Source organism: Biomphalaria glabrata, chromosome 3 (genome assembly GCF_947242115.1).
Source record: "Biomphalaria glabrata chromosome 3, xgBioGlab47.1, whole genome shotgun sequence".
Lineage (NCBI taxonomy): Eukaryota > Metazoa > Mollusca > Gastropoda > Planorbidae > Biomphalaria > Biomphalaria glabrata.
Genome location: NC_074713.1, coordinates 32,705,574 through 32,721,658, shown reverse-complemented (window position 1 = coordinate 32,721,658; position 16,085 = coordinate 32,705,574). Strand labels below are relative to the sequence as shown.

Genomic DNA, 16,085 nt, shown 5'->3' with positions numbered 1-16,085 from the left:
ATAATTTTATTTATAAAGCGCTGTTAACAAACAAAATGTAGGCTCAAGGCACTGTAACAACATTACAAACATAAACATGAGGGCTAAAATGACAGTTAATCTAAAAAAGTTTTAAACAGATAGGTCTTAATGTTTTTCTTAAAAGTGGTGTTGCATGTTGTCTGTCTGAGATCAATGGGGAGTGAGTTCCAAACCTTTGGTCAGTGAACTGAAAAAGCACGCAGACCGTAGCTTTTGAGGGAGAAACGTGGCACTACTAAAAGCATTGAGTCCTCAAAGACTAAAAAAAACTTTTATCACATTCTAGGCCTTCACTAAATATAATGACAACTATAATAGTGTGCAAGTGACTAACATGCCATGGAATAATGAAATGCAAGCCTACAATAAAGCGCACACGGTCGGATATGAACTACAGATTAGCCTATTCTAGTTTATTACAATAATATAGCTTATCCTTATTAACTTAATTTCAGTGTTACGTTGCTTCCTAGCAGAAGTTAATTGATTTGAAGGTGTAAAAAACTGGCTAAAATTTGGTTAATCAGAATTCAGAGGGGTGCACGTACATGGTCAGCCATCAATTCCTGATAAGCCTAGACTAGTCTACTACAAATGTACATCAGTCACCAGTGAAAGCACCACTTGTTCAGTTATTAATTAGATTTTTATTGATCTGATGGTGCAAAAAATGGCTAGAATTTGGCTGCCCAGAATTTAGGGGGGTGCAGTGCACCCTTTTGCACTCCCCTGCGGGTGCTCATGTGCATACTAAATAGATTTTTTTCTCTATAAAAAAAAGTAAACATTTTTTTGTGTGTAAATGTATAGTTAGTATGACAGAACTTAGTAAACTTAGCAATACAATTGTAAAAGAATTTTTTTTTTTTTAAATATAAAACCGTTAGCATAAATGTTGTTGAAAATATGGTAAATATTCATCTTCCTTACTAAATAGCCTCCCCTGTTTGTTACTATTAATAGTGAATAGTTGTAAAAAATGTGTATTTTTATGAAAAAACTTTGATTTTAAAAATTAAAATTTTCATTTTCAGAAAAGAAAAAAAGTAGACGTTGAATCAGAACTTTGAAAGGTCTTAAATATCGCAATGTTGGATTTTCAATTTCTTTTCCAGTTTACGAGATCTAAACGGGACGGACAGGTGGACAGACAGACCACACAAAACTGATAGCATCTATTCCCCTTGCAGGGGCCGCTTAAAAGAAACTTACATCTTCAGTTAATGAAGCATCTTTTTCCAAAAATTGAACAACACAATAGGCAAGCTGTGAAGAAACAATGAGAAACATTAGTACTAGTAGATTTAATAGTCTCATAAGATGAGCTTGTTTAGAAAGAGTAATAGTTTATCTGTACCTGAGCATGATACAGGCTTAAACTTCTGGACTTATGCAAAGGGATTAAAACTTTCATTAAAAACAGCCTATGTTCTGCCTTCAAAGGTAAAGCAAAACCATTGATGATACTACCCAGAATCTCAAGAAGTTCACCAACACCATTGAATTGCTCAGTCTCGTAGATGAATCTAGCAAAAAATAAATATTTTAAAGACAAGTTAATGAAACAACTTTGTTGTAGCCTTTCTATTGACTTGAAAATAAGAATAACAAATAGTCAAATAAGGTGGCAGAAAAAAATAATGGTGAATACTAGCATTTTCAACATATTTGTATACTATTGGGAGTGTAATCGGCTCTAATGTGAGGGCAAGTAATGCTTCACTAAAACCCACTAGCTGATCTAGAACATTTAAGTGAGTGTGTTTTGCTTTTGGGAGGAGGGGTGAGGAGCAATTTTTTCCAAACCTAAATCCTATGTACACACACACACATGCAGATTTATATATAGCATTTATATTTTTTAAACTCCCCCCCCCCTCCCTTCCCAATCCAATTGTGTAGTAACCTGTTACAGAAACACTCTACAACACATTAAAGCAGAGAACATGTATTATTGAATGCATACCTAAGGAAAATATTATTGATTTGTTTCCTAATGAATGCTCTCAATCCCAAAAATTTCCCATATATCCTGTGGAGGACGGTCTTTAAAAAATCTCGTTCACGTGGATCTTCACTATCAAACAACTCCAGAAGCTGTAATAAATGAAGAAAAAGACAATATATACATTCATGTCAATAGGATGTCTACTTAAAAATTACTGATGTATTAGTATTGACTCTAGACTACAACCCTAGCTCAAAGAACAATTATTTCTACCTGAAGCACAAATCTTTGGTCTATATATTTTTTTGCCAAACTGGGCTGGAAGTCTGGAGATTCTAAAAAGCGCAGAAAAAACTCATACACAATCTGTAGAAAAAAAACAGAAAACATGAATACAAAATATTTAAACTTTAAATTTATGTTTATTTATGTATATATATATATCAGACCTGCCTACCAAAAAAAGTCCAAATGCGTAACGCTGATGGTCAAAATGCGTATTTTGGCACCAGAATGCATAACACTTACGCGATCCACTATTTTGTCATATATATATGTATATAATATTAGAACTAGATGTCATGATAAGATCTACAATCTAAATCTAGATCAATACGACAATAGAGATGATATCTAGACTAGATCTGGATTTATGTCTATATTATGAATATAATCTACTCTAGATCTGGGCTCAAGAGTGTTACCGATGCAGTGGATCCGCTACAAACGTAGGTCTACTCCAAACTTTCGTAAGCCTACCTTCATCTTTGATCTATTCTATACTAAGACTAAGAATCTAATCTAGATCTAGACTAGATGGTAGTAGATGTTATCAATCTAGAATTCTAGATCTAGATCTAGTCAATCTAAATTCTAAATCATACTATAACTAAATTGGATCTAGATTGTAGAATATTTGTAGAGAATCATGACATAACGTAATGACTTAATGACTAGCTAGACTCTAGATAGATCTATTCCTATCTAGACTAGATATCTACAATGTCACTCAATGTGTTTTGAATCGATAGCACTTATTTTTTTCTATACAAATGAATACGGGAATCAGGGATTCAACATAATTAATTTCTTCTAATGAACTTACAAAAAAAAAAAAAAAAGTCACGTTGGTGTATCAGCTAACTGACGGTACCAACCTGGTACCAACCCGCCACTTCATTTCTAGACTAATTGCTAATTGCTTTTAAGAACCAATCAACGTATAGATCTGGACACAATGTGTTCCCCCCCCCTTTTCTGTCCCCTCCCCCCCCCCAAACAGGACGGCTTAGCGCGTGACCATGTCGAAGGCGCCGCTTAGCGTGACCTCCTTGACCACTCGTAAGCTAGTCAAGAGAGGGGGGAAAAAAAGATACGAAATGCGTAACGCGACGGGTCAAATGCGTATTTGCGTACTGACGGTCATTTTTGGGAGATTTTGCGTAACGAATACGCATTTTGCATAACGGTAGGCAGGTCTGATATACATATATAAATATATATATATATATACACACACACACTAGCAGTACACACCAGCTACGCCTGTTGATTTATTCCCAGGCTTTATATTGTTTATAAAGGCTGGAATATCCCCTCCTTTTCTTTTTTAAATTTTAATAAACAGGCCACATTTTAATGATACCCATAACATACTTTAGCCAGTGATTTAGTGCTTGACTTTTAATGTTGAAAGACCCCTTTTACCCCCCCCTCCCAAACACAGACACACATTATATGCTTTTGGCACATGAATCCTAGAATCACTTTTACTTATCTGCCCCCCCCCCCCCCCCCAAACAAAAAAAGTTAGTCCAATGTACAATCACTGACTTTTCTTTGGTTTCTCAATGTTAAATATCTATCTATAGTTCGTCCATCGTGGTTCGATGATGACCACTTTGTCATCCAGGGGGCTGAGGGCTTTGCACTGGGGTTTTATGCCTCCTCATGTGGCTGGTGAGACCTATGTGAGCCCGGAATGTTCGGCTGCACACTGGGCAGGTTATTCCAGCTGGAGCTAGTGTCGTTTGTCTTGCTTTTCTTTTCTGGCGTTTTTCTTCTGCCTGCGTTGTTCTTTTTTCCTCAGCAACCTGTGCGCCAGTTTTCACAGCGTGACGCCATGATGCTCTGTCGTGTGCCTCTGTCTCCCAGGTGCCAGGGTCTATGCTGAACGCCTTCAGAGAAGCTTTGAGGGTGTCCCTGAAGCGCTTTCTTTGCCCACCTTGCGAGCGCTTTCCTTCGCTTAGTTGGCCATACAAGAGTCGTTTTGGGATGCGGTGGTCTTCCATTCTGTAGACGTGACCTGCCCATTGCAGCTGGGACTGCATCAGGATTGTGTGGATGCTTTGCAGACACGCTCTTCGAAGGACTTCTGTATCTGGTATTTTGTCTTGCCATTTGACATTTAGTATTTTTCTCAGACATGTCATGTGGAAGCAGTTTAGTCTCTTTGCATGTTTACTGTACACTGTCCATGTTTCTGAGGCATAGAGCAATGTAGGGAGGATGACAGCTCTGTAGACCCCTAGCTTGGTGTTTGTGGTGATACCACGTCTGTTCCAGACATTTGTAGACAGTCTGCCATAGGATGCACTGGCCTTGGCGATACGCAGGTCGATTTCACTATCGATTTTTCCATTTCTGGAGAGTGTGCTGCCAAGATATGTGAATTTGTCCACTGCATTTATATCCTGTCCATTTATAGTAATGCTTGGATCCGAGTAGGCTTTCCCAGGAGCAGGTAGATATAAGACTTCAGTCTTGTTCGTATTGATGGTAAGGCCAAAGTCTGAGCATGCTCTTGAGAAGTCACTGACGATGCTCTGCAGATCGTTTTCAGAGCAGGCATTTAGGGCACAGTCATCAGCAAATAGCAAGTCTCTGATTACTGCTGCATTTGTTTTTTATTTTGCTTTCAGCCGCCTCGGGTTGAATAGGCCACCATCAAATCTGTATGATATATTTATCCCGTTGTTTTCTCTATTTGTGAATGCATCTGTCAGCATAGCGGAGAACATGATACTGAACAGTGTAGGTGCTAGGACACAGCCTTGTTTTACCCCGTTTGATACTTCGAAGGGCTCTGATGGTTCTCCACTTTCTTGGACACGAGCCTTCATGCCATCATGAAATAGTCTCACCATGGTTATGAATTTTTGTGGACAGCCATACTTTGACATGATCTTCCAGAGTCCTTCTCTGCTAACAGTGTCGAATGCCTTTGTTAAGTCGACATATATAGAGAACAGGTCAGCATTTTGTTCTTGGCATTTTTCCTGGAGCTGCCTTGCTGCAAAGATCATGTCAATGGTTCCACGCTCTTTTCTGAAGCCGCACTGGCTTTCTGGTAGTAGACCATATTCTATGTGTTGCATAAGCCGATTTAGTAGGATGCGTGCAAGGATTTTCCCAGCAATAGAGAGAAGAGATATTCCTCTGTGGTTGTCGCAGATCTGGCGGTTTCCTTTTCGCTTGTATAAATAAACAATTTTGGCATCTTTAAAGTCTTGTGGTATTGACTCTTTTTCCCACATAATTAAGAAGAGCTTATGAAGTCTTTCAATCAGGGCTAATCCACCTTTTTTGTAGACCTCTGCGGGAATGGAGTCAGCTCCTGGGGCTTTTCCGCTTGCGAGCTGTTGAATGGCAAGATCGGTTTCCTTTAGCGTAGGTGGGTCATCCATTTTTTCATTTATTGGTACTTGCTGTAGCCTGTCTATGGCCGCTTCATTTATGATGGAAGGTGTATTGAGAACCTTTTCGAAGTGCTCTGCCCAGCGTTTTAGGATTTCTTCCTTATCTGTCAATAGGATTGTCCCATCAGCATTTAATAGAGGGGATGAGCCTGACTTTGTGGGTCCATAGATTTCATTTATGGCATGGTAGAAGTTCTTCATATTGTGCTTGTCAGCAAATTCCTGTATTGTTTCCACTTTCTTGCTAAGCCAGGTATATTGCATTTGGCGTAGCTGTTTTTGCACATTTTTGCGGATGTTAGTGAATGCATCTTTAGTGGACTGGGAGTTTGGGTTGTTCAGACACAATTTGTGGAGCTTGTGCTTTTCGTCTAATAGTTTTCTGATCTCAATACTGTTTTCATCAAACCAGTCCTGATGCTTTCTCTCCATAGGACTGAGTATGTTTAATGCTGTGCTATAGATAGCTTCTTTGAAGCATTCCCAGCTTTTATCTACATTTGATTCAGTTAGAACGGTGGACTTGAGGCAGTACTCTATTGCATCTGCAAGCGACTTTTCAGTTTTGTCATCTGCTAAGCTGGCCGTGTTTAGCCTTTTTAGGGGTTTTGATTTTTGTGGACGTCTCTTTGGTTGGATACGAATGTTTAGTTTTGTGATGATGAGGCGGTGGTCTGTTCCACACTCTGCACCACAGCAAGATTTGGTGACATGAATGTCCTGACGGTCAGATTGTCTGGTGATGACGTAATCTATGAGGTGCCAGTGTCTTGAGCAGGGATGCATCCAGGAAGTTCGCTTTCTCATTGGAAGACTGAATATTGTGTTCGATATGAGCAGCTTGTGTTCAGCACAGGTCTGGAGTAGTAATAATCCGTTGCTGTTGCAATGACCTATCCCAAATTTGCCTAAGACACCTTTCCAGATGTGATGGTCAGAGCCGACTCTTGCGTTGAAGTCACCGAGAATGAGTAGCTTTTCTGTTTTTGGAATATTAAGCAAGGTGGAGTTTAGTTCTTCGTAAAACTTTGCTATGACATCATCTGGGTTGGTCATGGTGGGTGCGTAACAGCTAACAATGGAAATATGTTTCTTTCCGTTTTGTAAAGGCAGCTTTAGGGTCATGAGCCTATCACTAATTCCTTTGGGAGGCCCGACTAGTTTAGATACTATTGATGTTTTTATGGCAAAGCCGACTCCAGATTCACATCGTACTTCAGTGCTTCTACCGCTCCAGAAGAAAGTATATCCAGCTCCTCTTTCGCAGAGTTCACCTTCATCTGCAAGCCGAGTCTCACTTAGTGCTGCTATGTCTATGTTGTATCTGTGGAGCTCCCTGGCTACTAGTGCAGTTCGTCTTTGTGGTCTATCAGATGTGTCGTTGTCAAGTAGTGTGCGCACATTCCATGCGCCTATGGTAAGAGGAACTATCCTCGTCTTTTTCTTTGAATTTCGACCGCTTGAGTAGGGTTCCCGCCAACTGCGGTAGGCTGGCTAGGGTAGTTTTGAGCAGGCAATTTTTGGGGCACCTTTTCTAGCCCTGTCCTCATGCTATGGAGGTGAGCAGTGCACTCCTAAATAGGGCTGCTCAGCCACTCAGGGGGCTGCCGGACTCCACTGCTGCTCTGTGTCAGTGGTGAACGACCATATGGCCTGAGCCGCCTGTGTGCAGGGTTGCAGCTATGGCTTCCAGTGTGCCCACACCTACCGCTTCACTGCTTGCCTGTCGCCACAGGACTTTGGTTTGTTGTGTTGGGGGGGGGGGGGGGGGATGACAAGTGACTTGCGCTGGAATTTGGATTAAAGTGAGGAGGATTTGCGCAACATGTCGACCTCACTCTCTCGCCCTAAAACCCGTCCTTTTCCGGAAGCAAGATTTGGTCAAGACGTCCGGGGACAAGTTTGGGTGCAGTGGATGACCAGAGACTTTCTATGTGTCTTGTCCTGCTCTTGAGTACTCCACAGCACTGTGCTGGTACTTGCCATTTTGTACGATTAGTCTAGTTTTGTGACGTTACGCACAGGCCGCCAAGTCCAGACTTCACATGCTAGGTTTGACAGAACCTCAGTGTACTGAGTGCCATGGACACGTCAGATACCCTCTACCTGGTTTAGCCGGCCAGTCAAAGCTGTTTCCGGGGTGTGGCCGCTGCGCATGCTTCAGCTTCTGGGAGCCACAGGTGAGAGTTGGGTACCGAGTGGGGACCAAGAGTGAGCCAAGCTACCCTCAAAAAGAGGGTACGACTGCCTGTCCACTAGAGGTGCTACCCCTCCTAGATACCCCATACACCATGTTAAATATATACACTATGTTGCATTTCAACTGTAACCTCGTCCCAACACGCTAAGACCTACTTTCACACTTTTCGGCCTTTTCTTATTACAAAGATAACTTTTTAAGCATTCTCTGATTAATCAAACCTTCACCGCCCACTTTTCAACTTTTGAATCTATATATATATATATATATATATATAGCATATATGGTTAGTTTTAAACTTTTTTTTTGCATCCTTTAATTATAAGAAAAAGACTCTAGATCTATATTTTCAATGCTATAAGAATTGATTTAGTTTTTCTTTTTGTATTTAGATCACATCTAAAAGGAAGTGGAAATGAGTTAAGGCATCTTAAAAAAAAGTAGAGTTAGGGAAAAAGAAAAAAATTGCTATAAAAATATGGAATGTTGTCCTTTTTTTTTTTGCTTTACATATAGGGAAATACAGAAAATAAATAACAAAAATTTGTTTAAAAGTTTGCAGTTTTTTTGTGAATTGTGGTGGTCAGGTTGCAAATCTGTCAAAACTGGTTCTTGGTGAGTGCCCAGGAGGTAAAAGGAACCTATGTATGAAATTTCATGTGAATCTGTATGATAGTTTTAAGAGATGCCTTGATCAATGAGTGGTATCTATGTGTAGATATTATAACTGAAAGTCTGGACATTAGCTATAATCAGGACAATGTTGACCACTTATATATTTTTTGGGTGGAGGAGTAATTGAAAGAAATGCACCTGTAAATGGGGCCAGGAAGCCTCTAATGTAGGATCATCTTCTTCTGGATCAAAATCAGGGTTATCGTTCGGAGGAAGCGTTCGGAAGATATTACAAGCAATCTGAAGGGAAAAAAAAAGATATGACAAAAAAAAAAAAAAAAAAGCTTATAAATGAAATTACAGTGTTAACAATTTGATACTGATAAAATGCAAAAATTTCCTTCAAAATAAAAATAATAACTTTCATCAATCTTACCATTCGAACTATTTCAGGGTAAACAGGTTCTGTCAAGACATTTCTAGTGGCTGTAATGTAGTCCACTAATTCATTTAATGCTGCACGCTTTATTTCTTTGCTTTTCAAATCTGTGACAGGATCCATAAAGTCAAACACCACACAACACTGTTGAAGCTTTTTAATAAAAAGTTCTTGTTGTTCATTTTGGTTGGTGTCTGAAACACAAATGGTAATAATCACATGCATGGTATTGATTGGAAACACAGACCCTTTAATTTTAAGTGAGGATTGCTGAGCAGTATTTAGAGGTGGTCGAAAAGGACTTTATGAAAGTGTTTTAAATAGATTTTTTTTTTATGCTAAAATGTATAGATAAATAAACAATTCTATAACAGGACATTTGTTCAAATACTTCCAAATATAAGAATTCAGTAGAGCTAGATATGTGGAGCAAATCTGTAAGTTAGGAGGCATGTTCATATAAATATGTATGAGCTCTGCAAAATTAGGAAGCTGGTTCATTAAAAAAAAATATATGCCCTACAAAGTTAGAAAGCAGGTTCATTTAAAAAATAATTTGCCCTGTCCTATACTTAAAGTCCATAAAACATTTATGAACTGCTATGAGCATGAAAGTTGGGCATTATGAAATCTATTAAAAACAAAACTGCTCTTGGATGTACTTTGTTTTTATTTTGATGAATGTAGAAGTACTTTTAACACTCTGGTCTATCTGGCCAAAAGTTTTTACACATTATTTCTCCCACACCCAATCTCGGGAGGCTGAAATTTTGCACAATTGTTTCTTTTACCTGACAACACAAGAATCAATAAAAAAATTAACCAATTAGTTAATTAACTATTGGTAGTTAATTATTTTGTTGGTATCTTGAACAAGGGAAAAAATCGTTCTAGATAGATGTAGTGGTATAAATTGAATAAGTCCTCTTGAGGAATCTTGAGCCATGAGTAAACATTTTTTTTTATGCATTTAAAAAACGATAATGTTAACATTCACCAAGATACCCCTTTCTTACCTCCCCCTTTCATAACTTGCCCAGACAAGTGATAGGATCATAGCGCATTGAGAAAGCTAAAAGCTAAACAAAAAAACATTTGGTAAAAAAATATTTCTATCGCAAAAATTTATATATCTAGGTCAATCAAACACGTAATTACATGACTGATCCAAACTAATTGATACAATTAAACTTAATATTTAATAAGCTTTGTTTTTTTTTAAAAGTATTTTATGTTTTTATTTTTAAAAACCTAAAATTAAATAATAGAAATGTCCACAACAGGGCTGGTTAAGGGGATACCCACTTTTGCATTTGAGGTACATCACTGGGACATCATTGATGATTAAAGTACAACTAATTGTTAAATTGTTTTATTTTTTAAAGCATAATTTGAATGTAAATAGCCAGATTAAAAGTTTTTAACTTTTTGAGCACTTAAGTTATGTTTGAGCGTTTAGGGCCCAGTTAAAAAATGGATTGCTGTAGCACCCCTAACACTATATGTAAAAATTTTCTAAATAAGATCTTTTGTAACTTAATAGAATTTATGCTATACTTGCATTATTTTGCTAAATACATTGGCTATTATTTGCTGCAAAATCTCAAGAGTAATTCAAGAATTTATCATAACATACATAACTATTATTAGTGATTCACAAAATAGTTTTCTTTGTGTGTTCAGCAATATTTTAAAATACTGAGACACAATTGCCTTAAAATAAATTTTAGACTTAAAAGGGGAAGCTTTCTGACTTTCAATGCATCAAGAAGAAGATTTAGAACTAGATTTACATATAAAAAAACTAAAAAAAGAGTTGATTTAAAACTACACTAGACCTAGATCAAGACTTGTTCAGTGTCCTGTGAAGAGCTACAAACAAGGATTTAAAACAATTAGAACTATATCAACTTAGAATTACGAAAAGTATTTTGAATATTCTAAATCTAACTTGAGAATATTAACCATAATTAATACTGTATTTCAAAACTTTGGTGAGAAAATATCTAGATTGCTAAAATTGTTCTATTATAATTTAACATTTTTTTCTGTTGCGCTTCATGTGCTACAATGAAAAAATGTGGGATACTATGTTTATTAACGTTCCCTGTTAACTACTATTTAGCCTGTGAAAAAGGTTCTACTTGTTGCAGTATCATAGAGGCCATTAAGTAATTCCCATTACATTAATTAATTTGTATAAAAAAAATATAGTTCTTTTTTTGCCAAGCGTGTTTGAGGTGCTTCAATTGGGACACCTTGACTTATTTTACTTAAGTTAATATAAATTAAATTTTTTACAACACTAAATTAATAGTAAAATATGTTTAAAACTTTTTTAGATTAGTTTTGTATTTCTATTGTCGTGTTTGTGTTTGTAATGTTATTACAGCGCCTTGAGCCTACATTTTGTTTGTTAACAGCGCTTTATAAATAAAATTATTATTATTATTAAGAAGCACAGTAGGAAGCAGATTGCTTTTACTTCGATTACAATTAATAGAGGTTTAAAACTCCCAAGTTTAGTAGGTTTCCTCTTGATGCACCTGTGACACATTACATTATTTATTTAGCACCTACTCATGGAAATCAGTGAGGATAAAGTGAGTAGGTAGTTGATAGCTTTGGGTTATAGTTATATTTATAGAAAACCCATAAAGCTTTTGAATTTGCTGAAGATAAAAATAGTTCAAATGGCAAAAAAAGTCTTCTATATATCCATGGTTCATACAGCTTAAGTAAAATTAAATTCCAGACATTTTCCAGACTTTCAAAAAAAATTTCCAGACTCAAAAAATTCATCAAATCGTACCAATTTTTAAAAAGACAAATAATATATGATTAAATAAAAAACATTTTCTTTACTTACATAAAGAGATTAATATATACATATATACAGATGATGAAAAACTCAACAGTCTAAAAGCTTCTGGAGCTTTGACTGTATTGTTCTTTCTAGAACAACCAGTTCAGCTGACTTGACTTTAGCCTCGTGGCGCATGTCATTAGATTTTGATAAAAGCTTAAAATTTTGTTTAGCTTCTGCCTCATCTGCATATTTGTCAGCCGATGACCTTAAAAATTTTTCTTCTTCCATGAGCTTTTTCCGTTTTGCTTTCAAGTCTGACAGCTCATCATCATGTCTTTTTCTTTTCAAACTTTTGGCCATCTCAGCTTTTTTAGTCTTTTGTTTTTCCAAATATTGATTATAGTTCTGACGTCCAGAGGCAGCAGCTGTCAGTAAAGGTTTGGTAATGGCTACATCTAACACACCACCATTTACTTTTAAAAAGTCACATATTCTTCTCTGTGCAATTAAAGTTTCCTCATGCATATTTTCAATCATGACTTCTTTGTTATGTGAAAATCCTCTTTCAACAGTCGCCTGGCCATGAGATAACAAAAGTAAGGGTCTCAAAACACCCCAGAGAGCTGTATCAAGTGGTTTAAAATTGTTGTATAAAAAATCATCCAAACGCTCTGTTGCTGGGTGAAACAATTCAAACTTTGGTTTCACATTGTTTTCTTCCAAAGCTTCCAGGCATTTGACAAATTTGTTGTAAATCTGGTCACATTCATTTAAAGAAATCCTTCCTGAATCTCCCAGAATTATTAACAAATCCCTAAATCGGGAAGCTGCTTGTTGGGGAGATGATGCCATCAATGATGGATTCAGACAGGACAGTTTCTGTACTAAACGAATCATAACTGGTGACTTGTCTAGTAATTTAGAAACCAGACTTGAAATAAATTGCCTGCACTCATTTTTTAGAGTCATTATTTGCAGATCTGTTGCCTTAATCTTCTGCAACACCTTAGACGAAGCAATTCCTATCTCAATTTTTGAATATGCCAAAAAGATGTCCTTACTTTTAAGATCAAGAGCAATAAGATCACGTGGACTTTTTAATTTGCTCAGTGTTTCAGCCTGAAGTATCCTTCTTAGCAAAGATTTAATTGTGGTGAACAAATCTTCAGCAATGAATGGCATCATAGGTGAATCCGTCTGATATTTAGTCAGAAAAGGCTGGAGTTCTTGTGCAATGGACAAAAAAATTTGAGCCTTGGCTTCTAGCAGAGCATCAGCAGCAAAGTCCACAAGATTTTTGTATGACTTACATGTGGGTTCTTTAGATTTATCACCCTTTATTTTGTTTAAGAACACTTTCACTGCTGGCCATATTTGTAGAGCTCTCTGAATAGTAGGAACATTTTCCAGCCATCTGTGTCCACAAAATCTCAAAGCAAATGTACTTGTCCCTGTAAGATTAATAAAATCTTCCCGTCTAGCTGGACTGTCTTTAAACAACCAGTGTAATGCTGACAGCCAGGATCCAATATCCCAGGATGTGGCAGAATGGCCTGCTTTAAATGAGTTGTGGACAATGTGGAGTCCACAAGATCCCACATTCAAAAGTTTTACAGAAGACTCTTGCATAAGCTCTGCCTGAAAGATGTCAAAAACTTTCCAGTTGACGTTTGGACCATCCATGGAAAGCTGTAGCAGTCCACCTCTATTAAAGAATCTGCTAGATTCTCTTAATTTATCTAGGAGGTCATCAGCCCTTGAATGGCCTAGAAAATATGACATGTGGTATCTTGTTGTTATACTACTGCCATTCCAATAACGCACATGAACATCTAGCTGCTTTGATTGTAGTGGGCCATTTAGTGTCTCATCAAACAAAAGCACATAATCTTTTTCAGAGAGGACAGCCTTTCGTTGTAATTCAGCCAAGTATGGGGATATGCCAAACGTTGACATATATGCTGCCTTCCTTTCTGAGCAGGAAAAACCAGAAGCAATAGCTGAGTCAGGAAACATTTTTTTGTACAGATCCGAACTACTGTTGCTACTGTTAAAAGAATGGTGCTTTTCCACCAAGTTCAAACAGTGAAGCACTTCAGCAGTCAAAACACTATCTCCAGTAGCAAGGAGTGGTTTTTTAGAAGATGAAGTTGTGGGTGAGTTGGCTAAAGAAGATGGTTCAGTAGATGCATGCGAGGATGTTGATTTTCTGAAACGAGGAAAAAAAAAAAAAGTAAATACAAGCTAAATTTTTAAAAAGTAAATTTATACACATCTTGGTTATATTATTGAATTTAGAAACTACCAGATCTATTCAAGTTCCAAAATTTAGATGAATAAATAATAAGAATCATTACCCTTTTTTTTTTCATAATCTCACTACAATCACAATGTGACTACAGTCATAGAATAATACTCTTTTAAGTTTACTAAACTACATTCTAGATCAGAAGATCTAATATATCTACTAGATCTAGGATAGATCTATAGCTCTTCTAGAGATCTATGTGAGTTCTTAGAATGTCTTAGATGAAATGACTAGGTCTAGATCTAGAATAAAATAAATCTATAATAAATTTTAATGTTAGATTTAGACGTGACCTAGACTTTTAATTAATCCAAGTCTTATAAGTAATATAGATCTAGATCCACAACTTAAACTAGGTTACATCTAGATCTATATGTTACAATATGTAACATTAGTATTAGTACATAGATCTAGAATCTATCTAGATATAGATCTACCATCTACTAACATAGATTCTAATCCAATTGTAAATAAATATATATAGATCTAGATCTAATATATAGCTCTAGTAACTCTAGTTGATAAAAAATACTCACCTAAATGTAGTAAAATAGTCAACCATCACAGGTATCTTTCCTTCCTCAACCTTCTGAATGCGATCAACTTCTCGTTTGTGGTTTAGACCTTTTGCATGGCTTTTTAAAGCATGTTCACCCATATTAGAAACATCAAATGTTTTTTTACAAATACGGCAGACAGCATTGCGAACATTTTTAGGATAACTTTGTAACCATAGTTTATATTCTATTTTTTCAAGCCACTGATTCGAAAAATAACATTTTCCCATTTTCACACAAGTCACAGAAAAAACAAAATAGGCCGTGTCTAGAGTCACGATATATGTTATCAACCGCCAGACTGACAAGACAATGCAGGAATCATCAATGATACGGATTCAAATAAACGGATGTTTTAGTAGATCTAGTCATGCGCAGAACGCGCCTTTCCGCCGGATGCATTACTACATTTAAATATGGATTTCTAGGCTAGCCGCTATCATTATAAAACGAAACCGAGACTTTTTTTTTTTTTGCGAGAAATATTTTTTCTTTTTTTTTTTAATTCCAGACTTTTTCCAGACATTTTTGTTCAGTCGGAGTGAAAAGTACTGATTTTCCAGACTTTTTTCAGACTGAAATTCATTTTTAAAGATTCCAGACTTTTTCCAGACTGCGTACGAACCCTGTTAATATCATATATAAATATATATATAGGCTTCTTTCTTATAACTATTTATTTAAATTAGAATTCGCCTTGACATGTCAAAGAATTCTGGCAGAGATAATGCTAATTAGCTACTACACATTTAGTTTTATAAATGTCTGAGATAGGAAAGCAGCCAGTAAGGTCTACTTTGCACTGCAGTCTGTCTAGAAACAAGCAAATGTAATTTCTTTTTTGAACCCGGGATCATCAATAAATCCAAGCGACAGTCCAGCGCGCAAACCGCACGACCAGACAGGCAGATTTTGGGAATGGGGGGCCATATATAAACTTACAACTTAGATAGTGACCCTAGCTAACATGTGTATCATGTCTTTTAATTCATATTTATTCTATAGTATACATTTACTTTTAATTTTTTTTCACACTCCCTATTGAGGAATTACAACAAGAGTCAGCCATATCTGAAACCAATTTTACTATTTAAAATAAATTGCTTTAGTCTTTTAAAAACACAATATTTCACCACAAATGTACAATGTTACTTAATGTGAAGTATTTAACTGTTAACACTCAAGCATAATGTTCTGGAACTGTGGAACTATCTTACTAGTTGTTATGCTATCATTGTGACTGCTGTCAAATAACTTCAGTCAGTCAGCTTCAACCTGTCATTAGTTTCCACAATAAAAAAATTTCACATTTTGTATGCGGACCCAGATAATGTGAAAGCTTAGCAGCAAGGTTTTTTTTAAGTGTGTAAATACAGCTTCTGGTAACATAAAAATCCAGTGGAAGTAGATCTACTGACTGGAACTTTTCTTTCAGGTCATAATGTAGAAAATCTACATTCTAGATCAAGTCGATTCAAGTTCAAATTAGT

General features: G+C 36.5%; 2 protein-coding genes across 3 annotated transcripts in view; both read right to left on the bottom strand.

The window, feature by feature from the left end:
- The window catches only part of LOC106078840 (serine/threonine-protein phosphatase 2A 56 kDa regulatory subunit epsilon isoform-like), a 29,872-nt gene that overhangs the window by 13,157 nt on the left and 630 nt on the right, over nucleotides 1–16,085 (bottom strand). Inside the window, exons 2-7 of the mRNA XM_056024586.1 lie at nucleotides 8,919–9,115; nucleotides 8,681–8,782; nucleotides 2,243–2,335; nucleotides 1,988–2,118; nucleotides 1,379–1,547; nucleotides 1,234–1,287 (exon numbers count right to left, since the gene is read on the bottom strand). Coding sequence (XP_055880561.1) covers nucleotides 1,234–1,287; nucleotides 1,379–1,547; nucleotides 1,988–2,118; nucleotides 2,243–2,335; nucleotides 8,681–8,782; nucleotides 8,919–9,115 — 746 coding nt within the window. The remainder of the gene's footprint in view (nucleotides 1–1,233; nucleotides 1,288–1,378; nucleotides 1,548–1,987; nucleotides 2,119–2,242; nucleotides 2,336–8,680; nucleotides 8,783–8,918; nucleotides 9,116–16,085) is intronic.
- LOC129925245 (uncharacterized) lies at nucleotides 11,619–15,411 on the bottom strand. 2 transcript variants are annotated; one of them, XM_056024583.1, is made up of 2 exons: nucleotides 14,575–15,411; nucleotides 11,619–13,939 (listed from the first exon to the last, which is right to left on the bottom strand). In XM_056024583.1, exons 1-2 carry the CDS (start codon nucleotides 14,823–14,825, stop codon nucleotides 11,833–11,835), a joined length of 2,358 nt encoding a protein of 785 aa, XP_055880558.1. In that variant the 5' UTR covers nucleotides 14,826–15,411; the 3' UTR covers nucleotides 11,619–11,832. The 2 variants fall into 2 exon arrangements, with proteins under 2 accessions (XP_055880558.1, XP_055880560.1); XM_056024585.1 differs by having other exon boundaries at nucleotides 14,088–15,410.

Coding starts and splice junctions, on each gene's coding strand:
- LOC129925245 (XM_056024583.1), bottom strand. CDS start 14,825: ATGGGAAAATGTTATTTTTCGAATCAGTGGCTTGAAAAAATAGAATAT. Junction 13,940..14,574: donor GACTATTTTACTACATTTAG/GTGAGTATTTTT, acceptor TCCTCGTTTCAG/AAAATCAACATCCTCGCATG.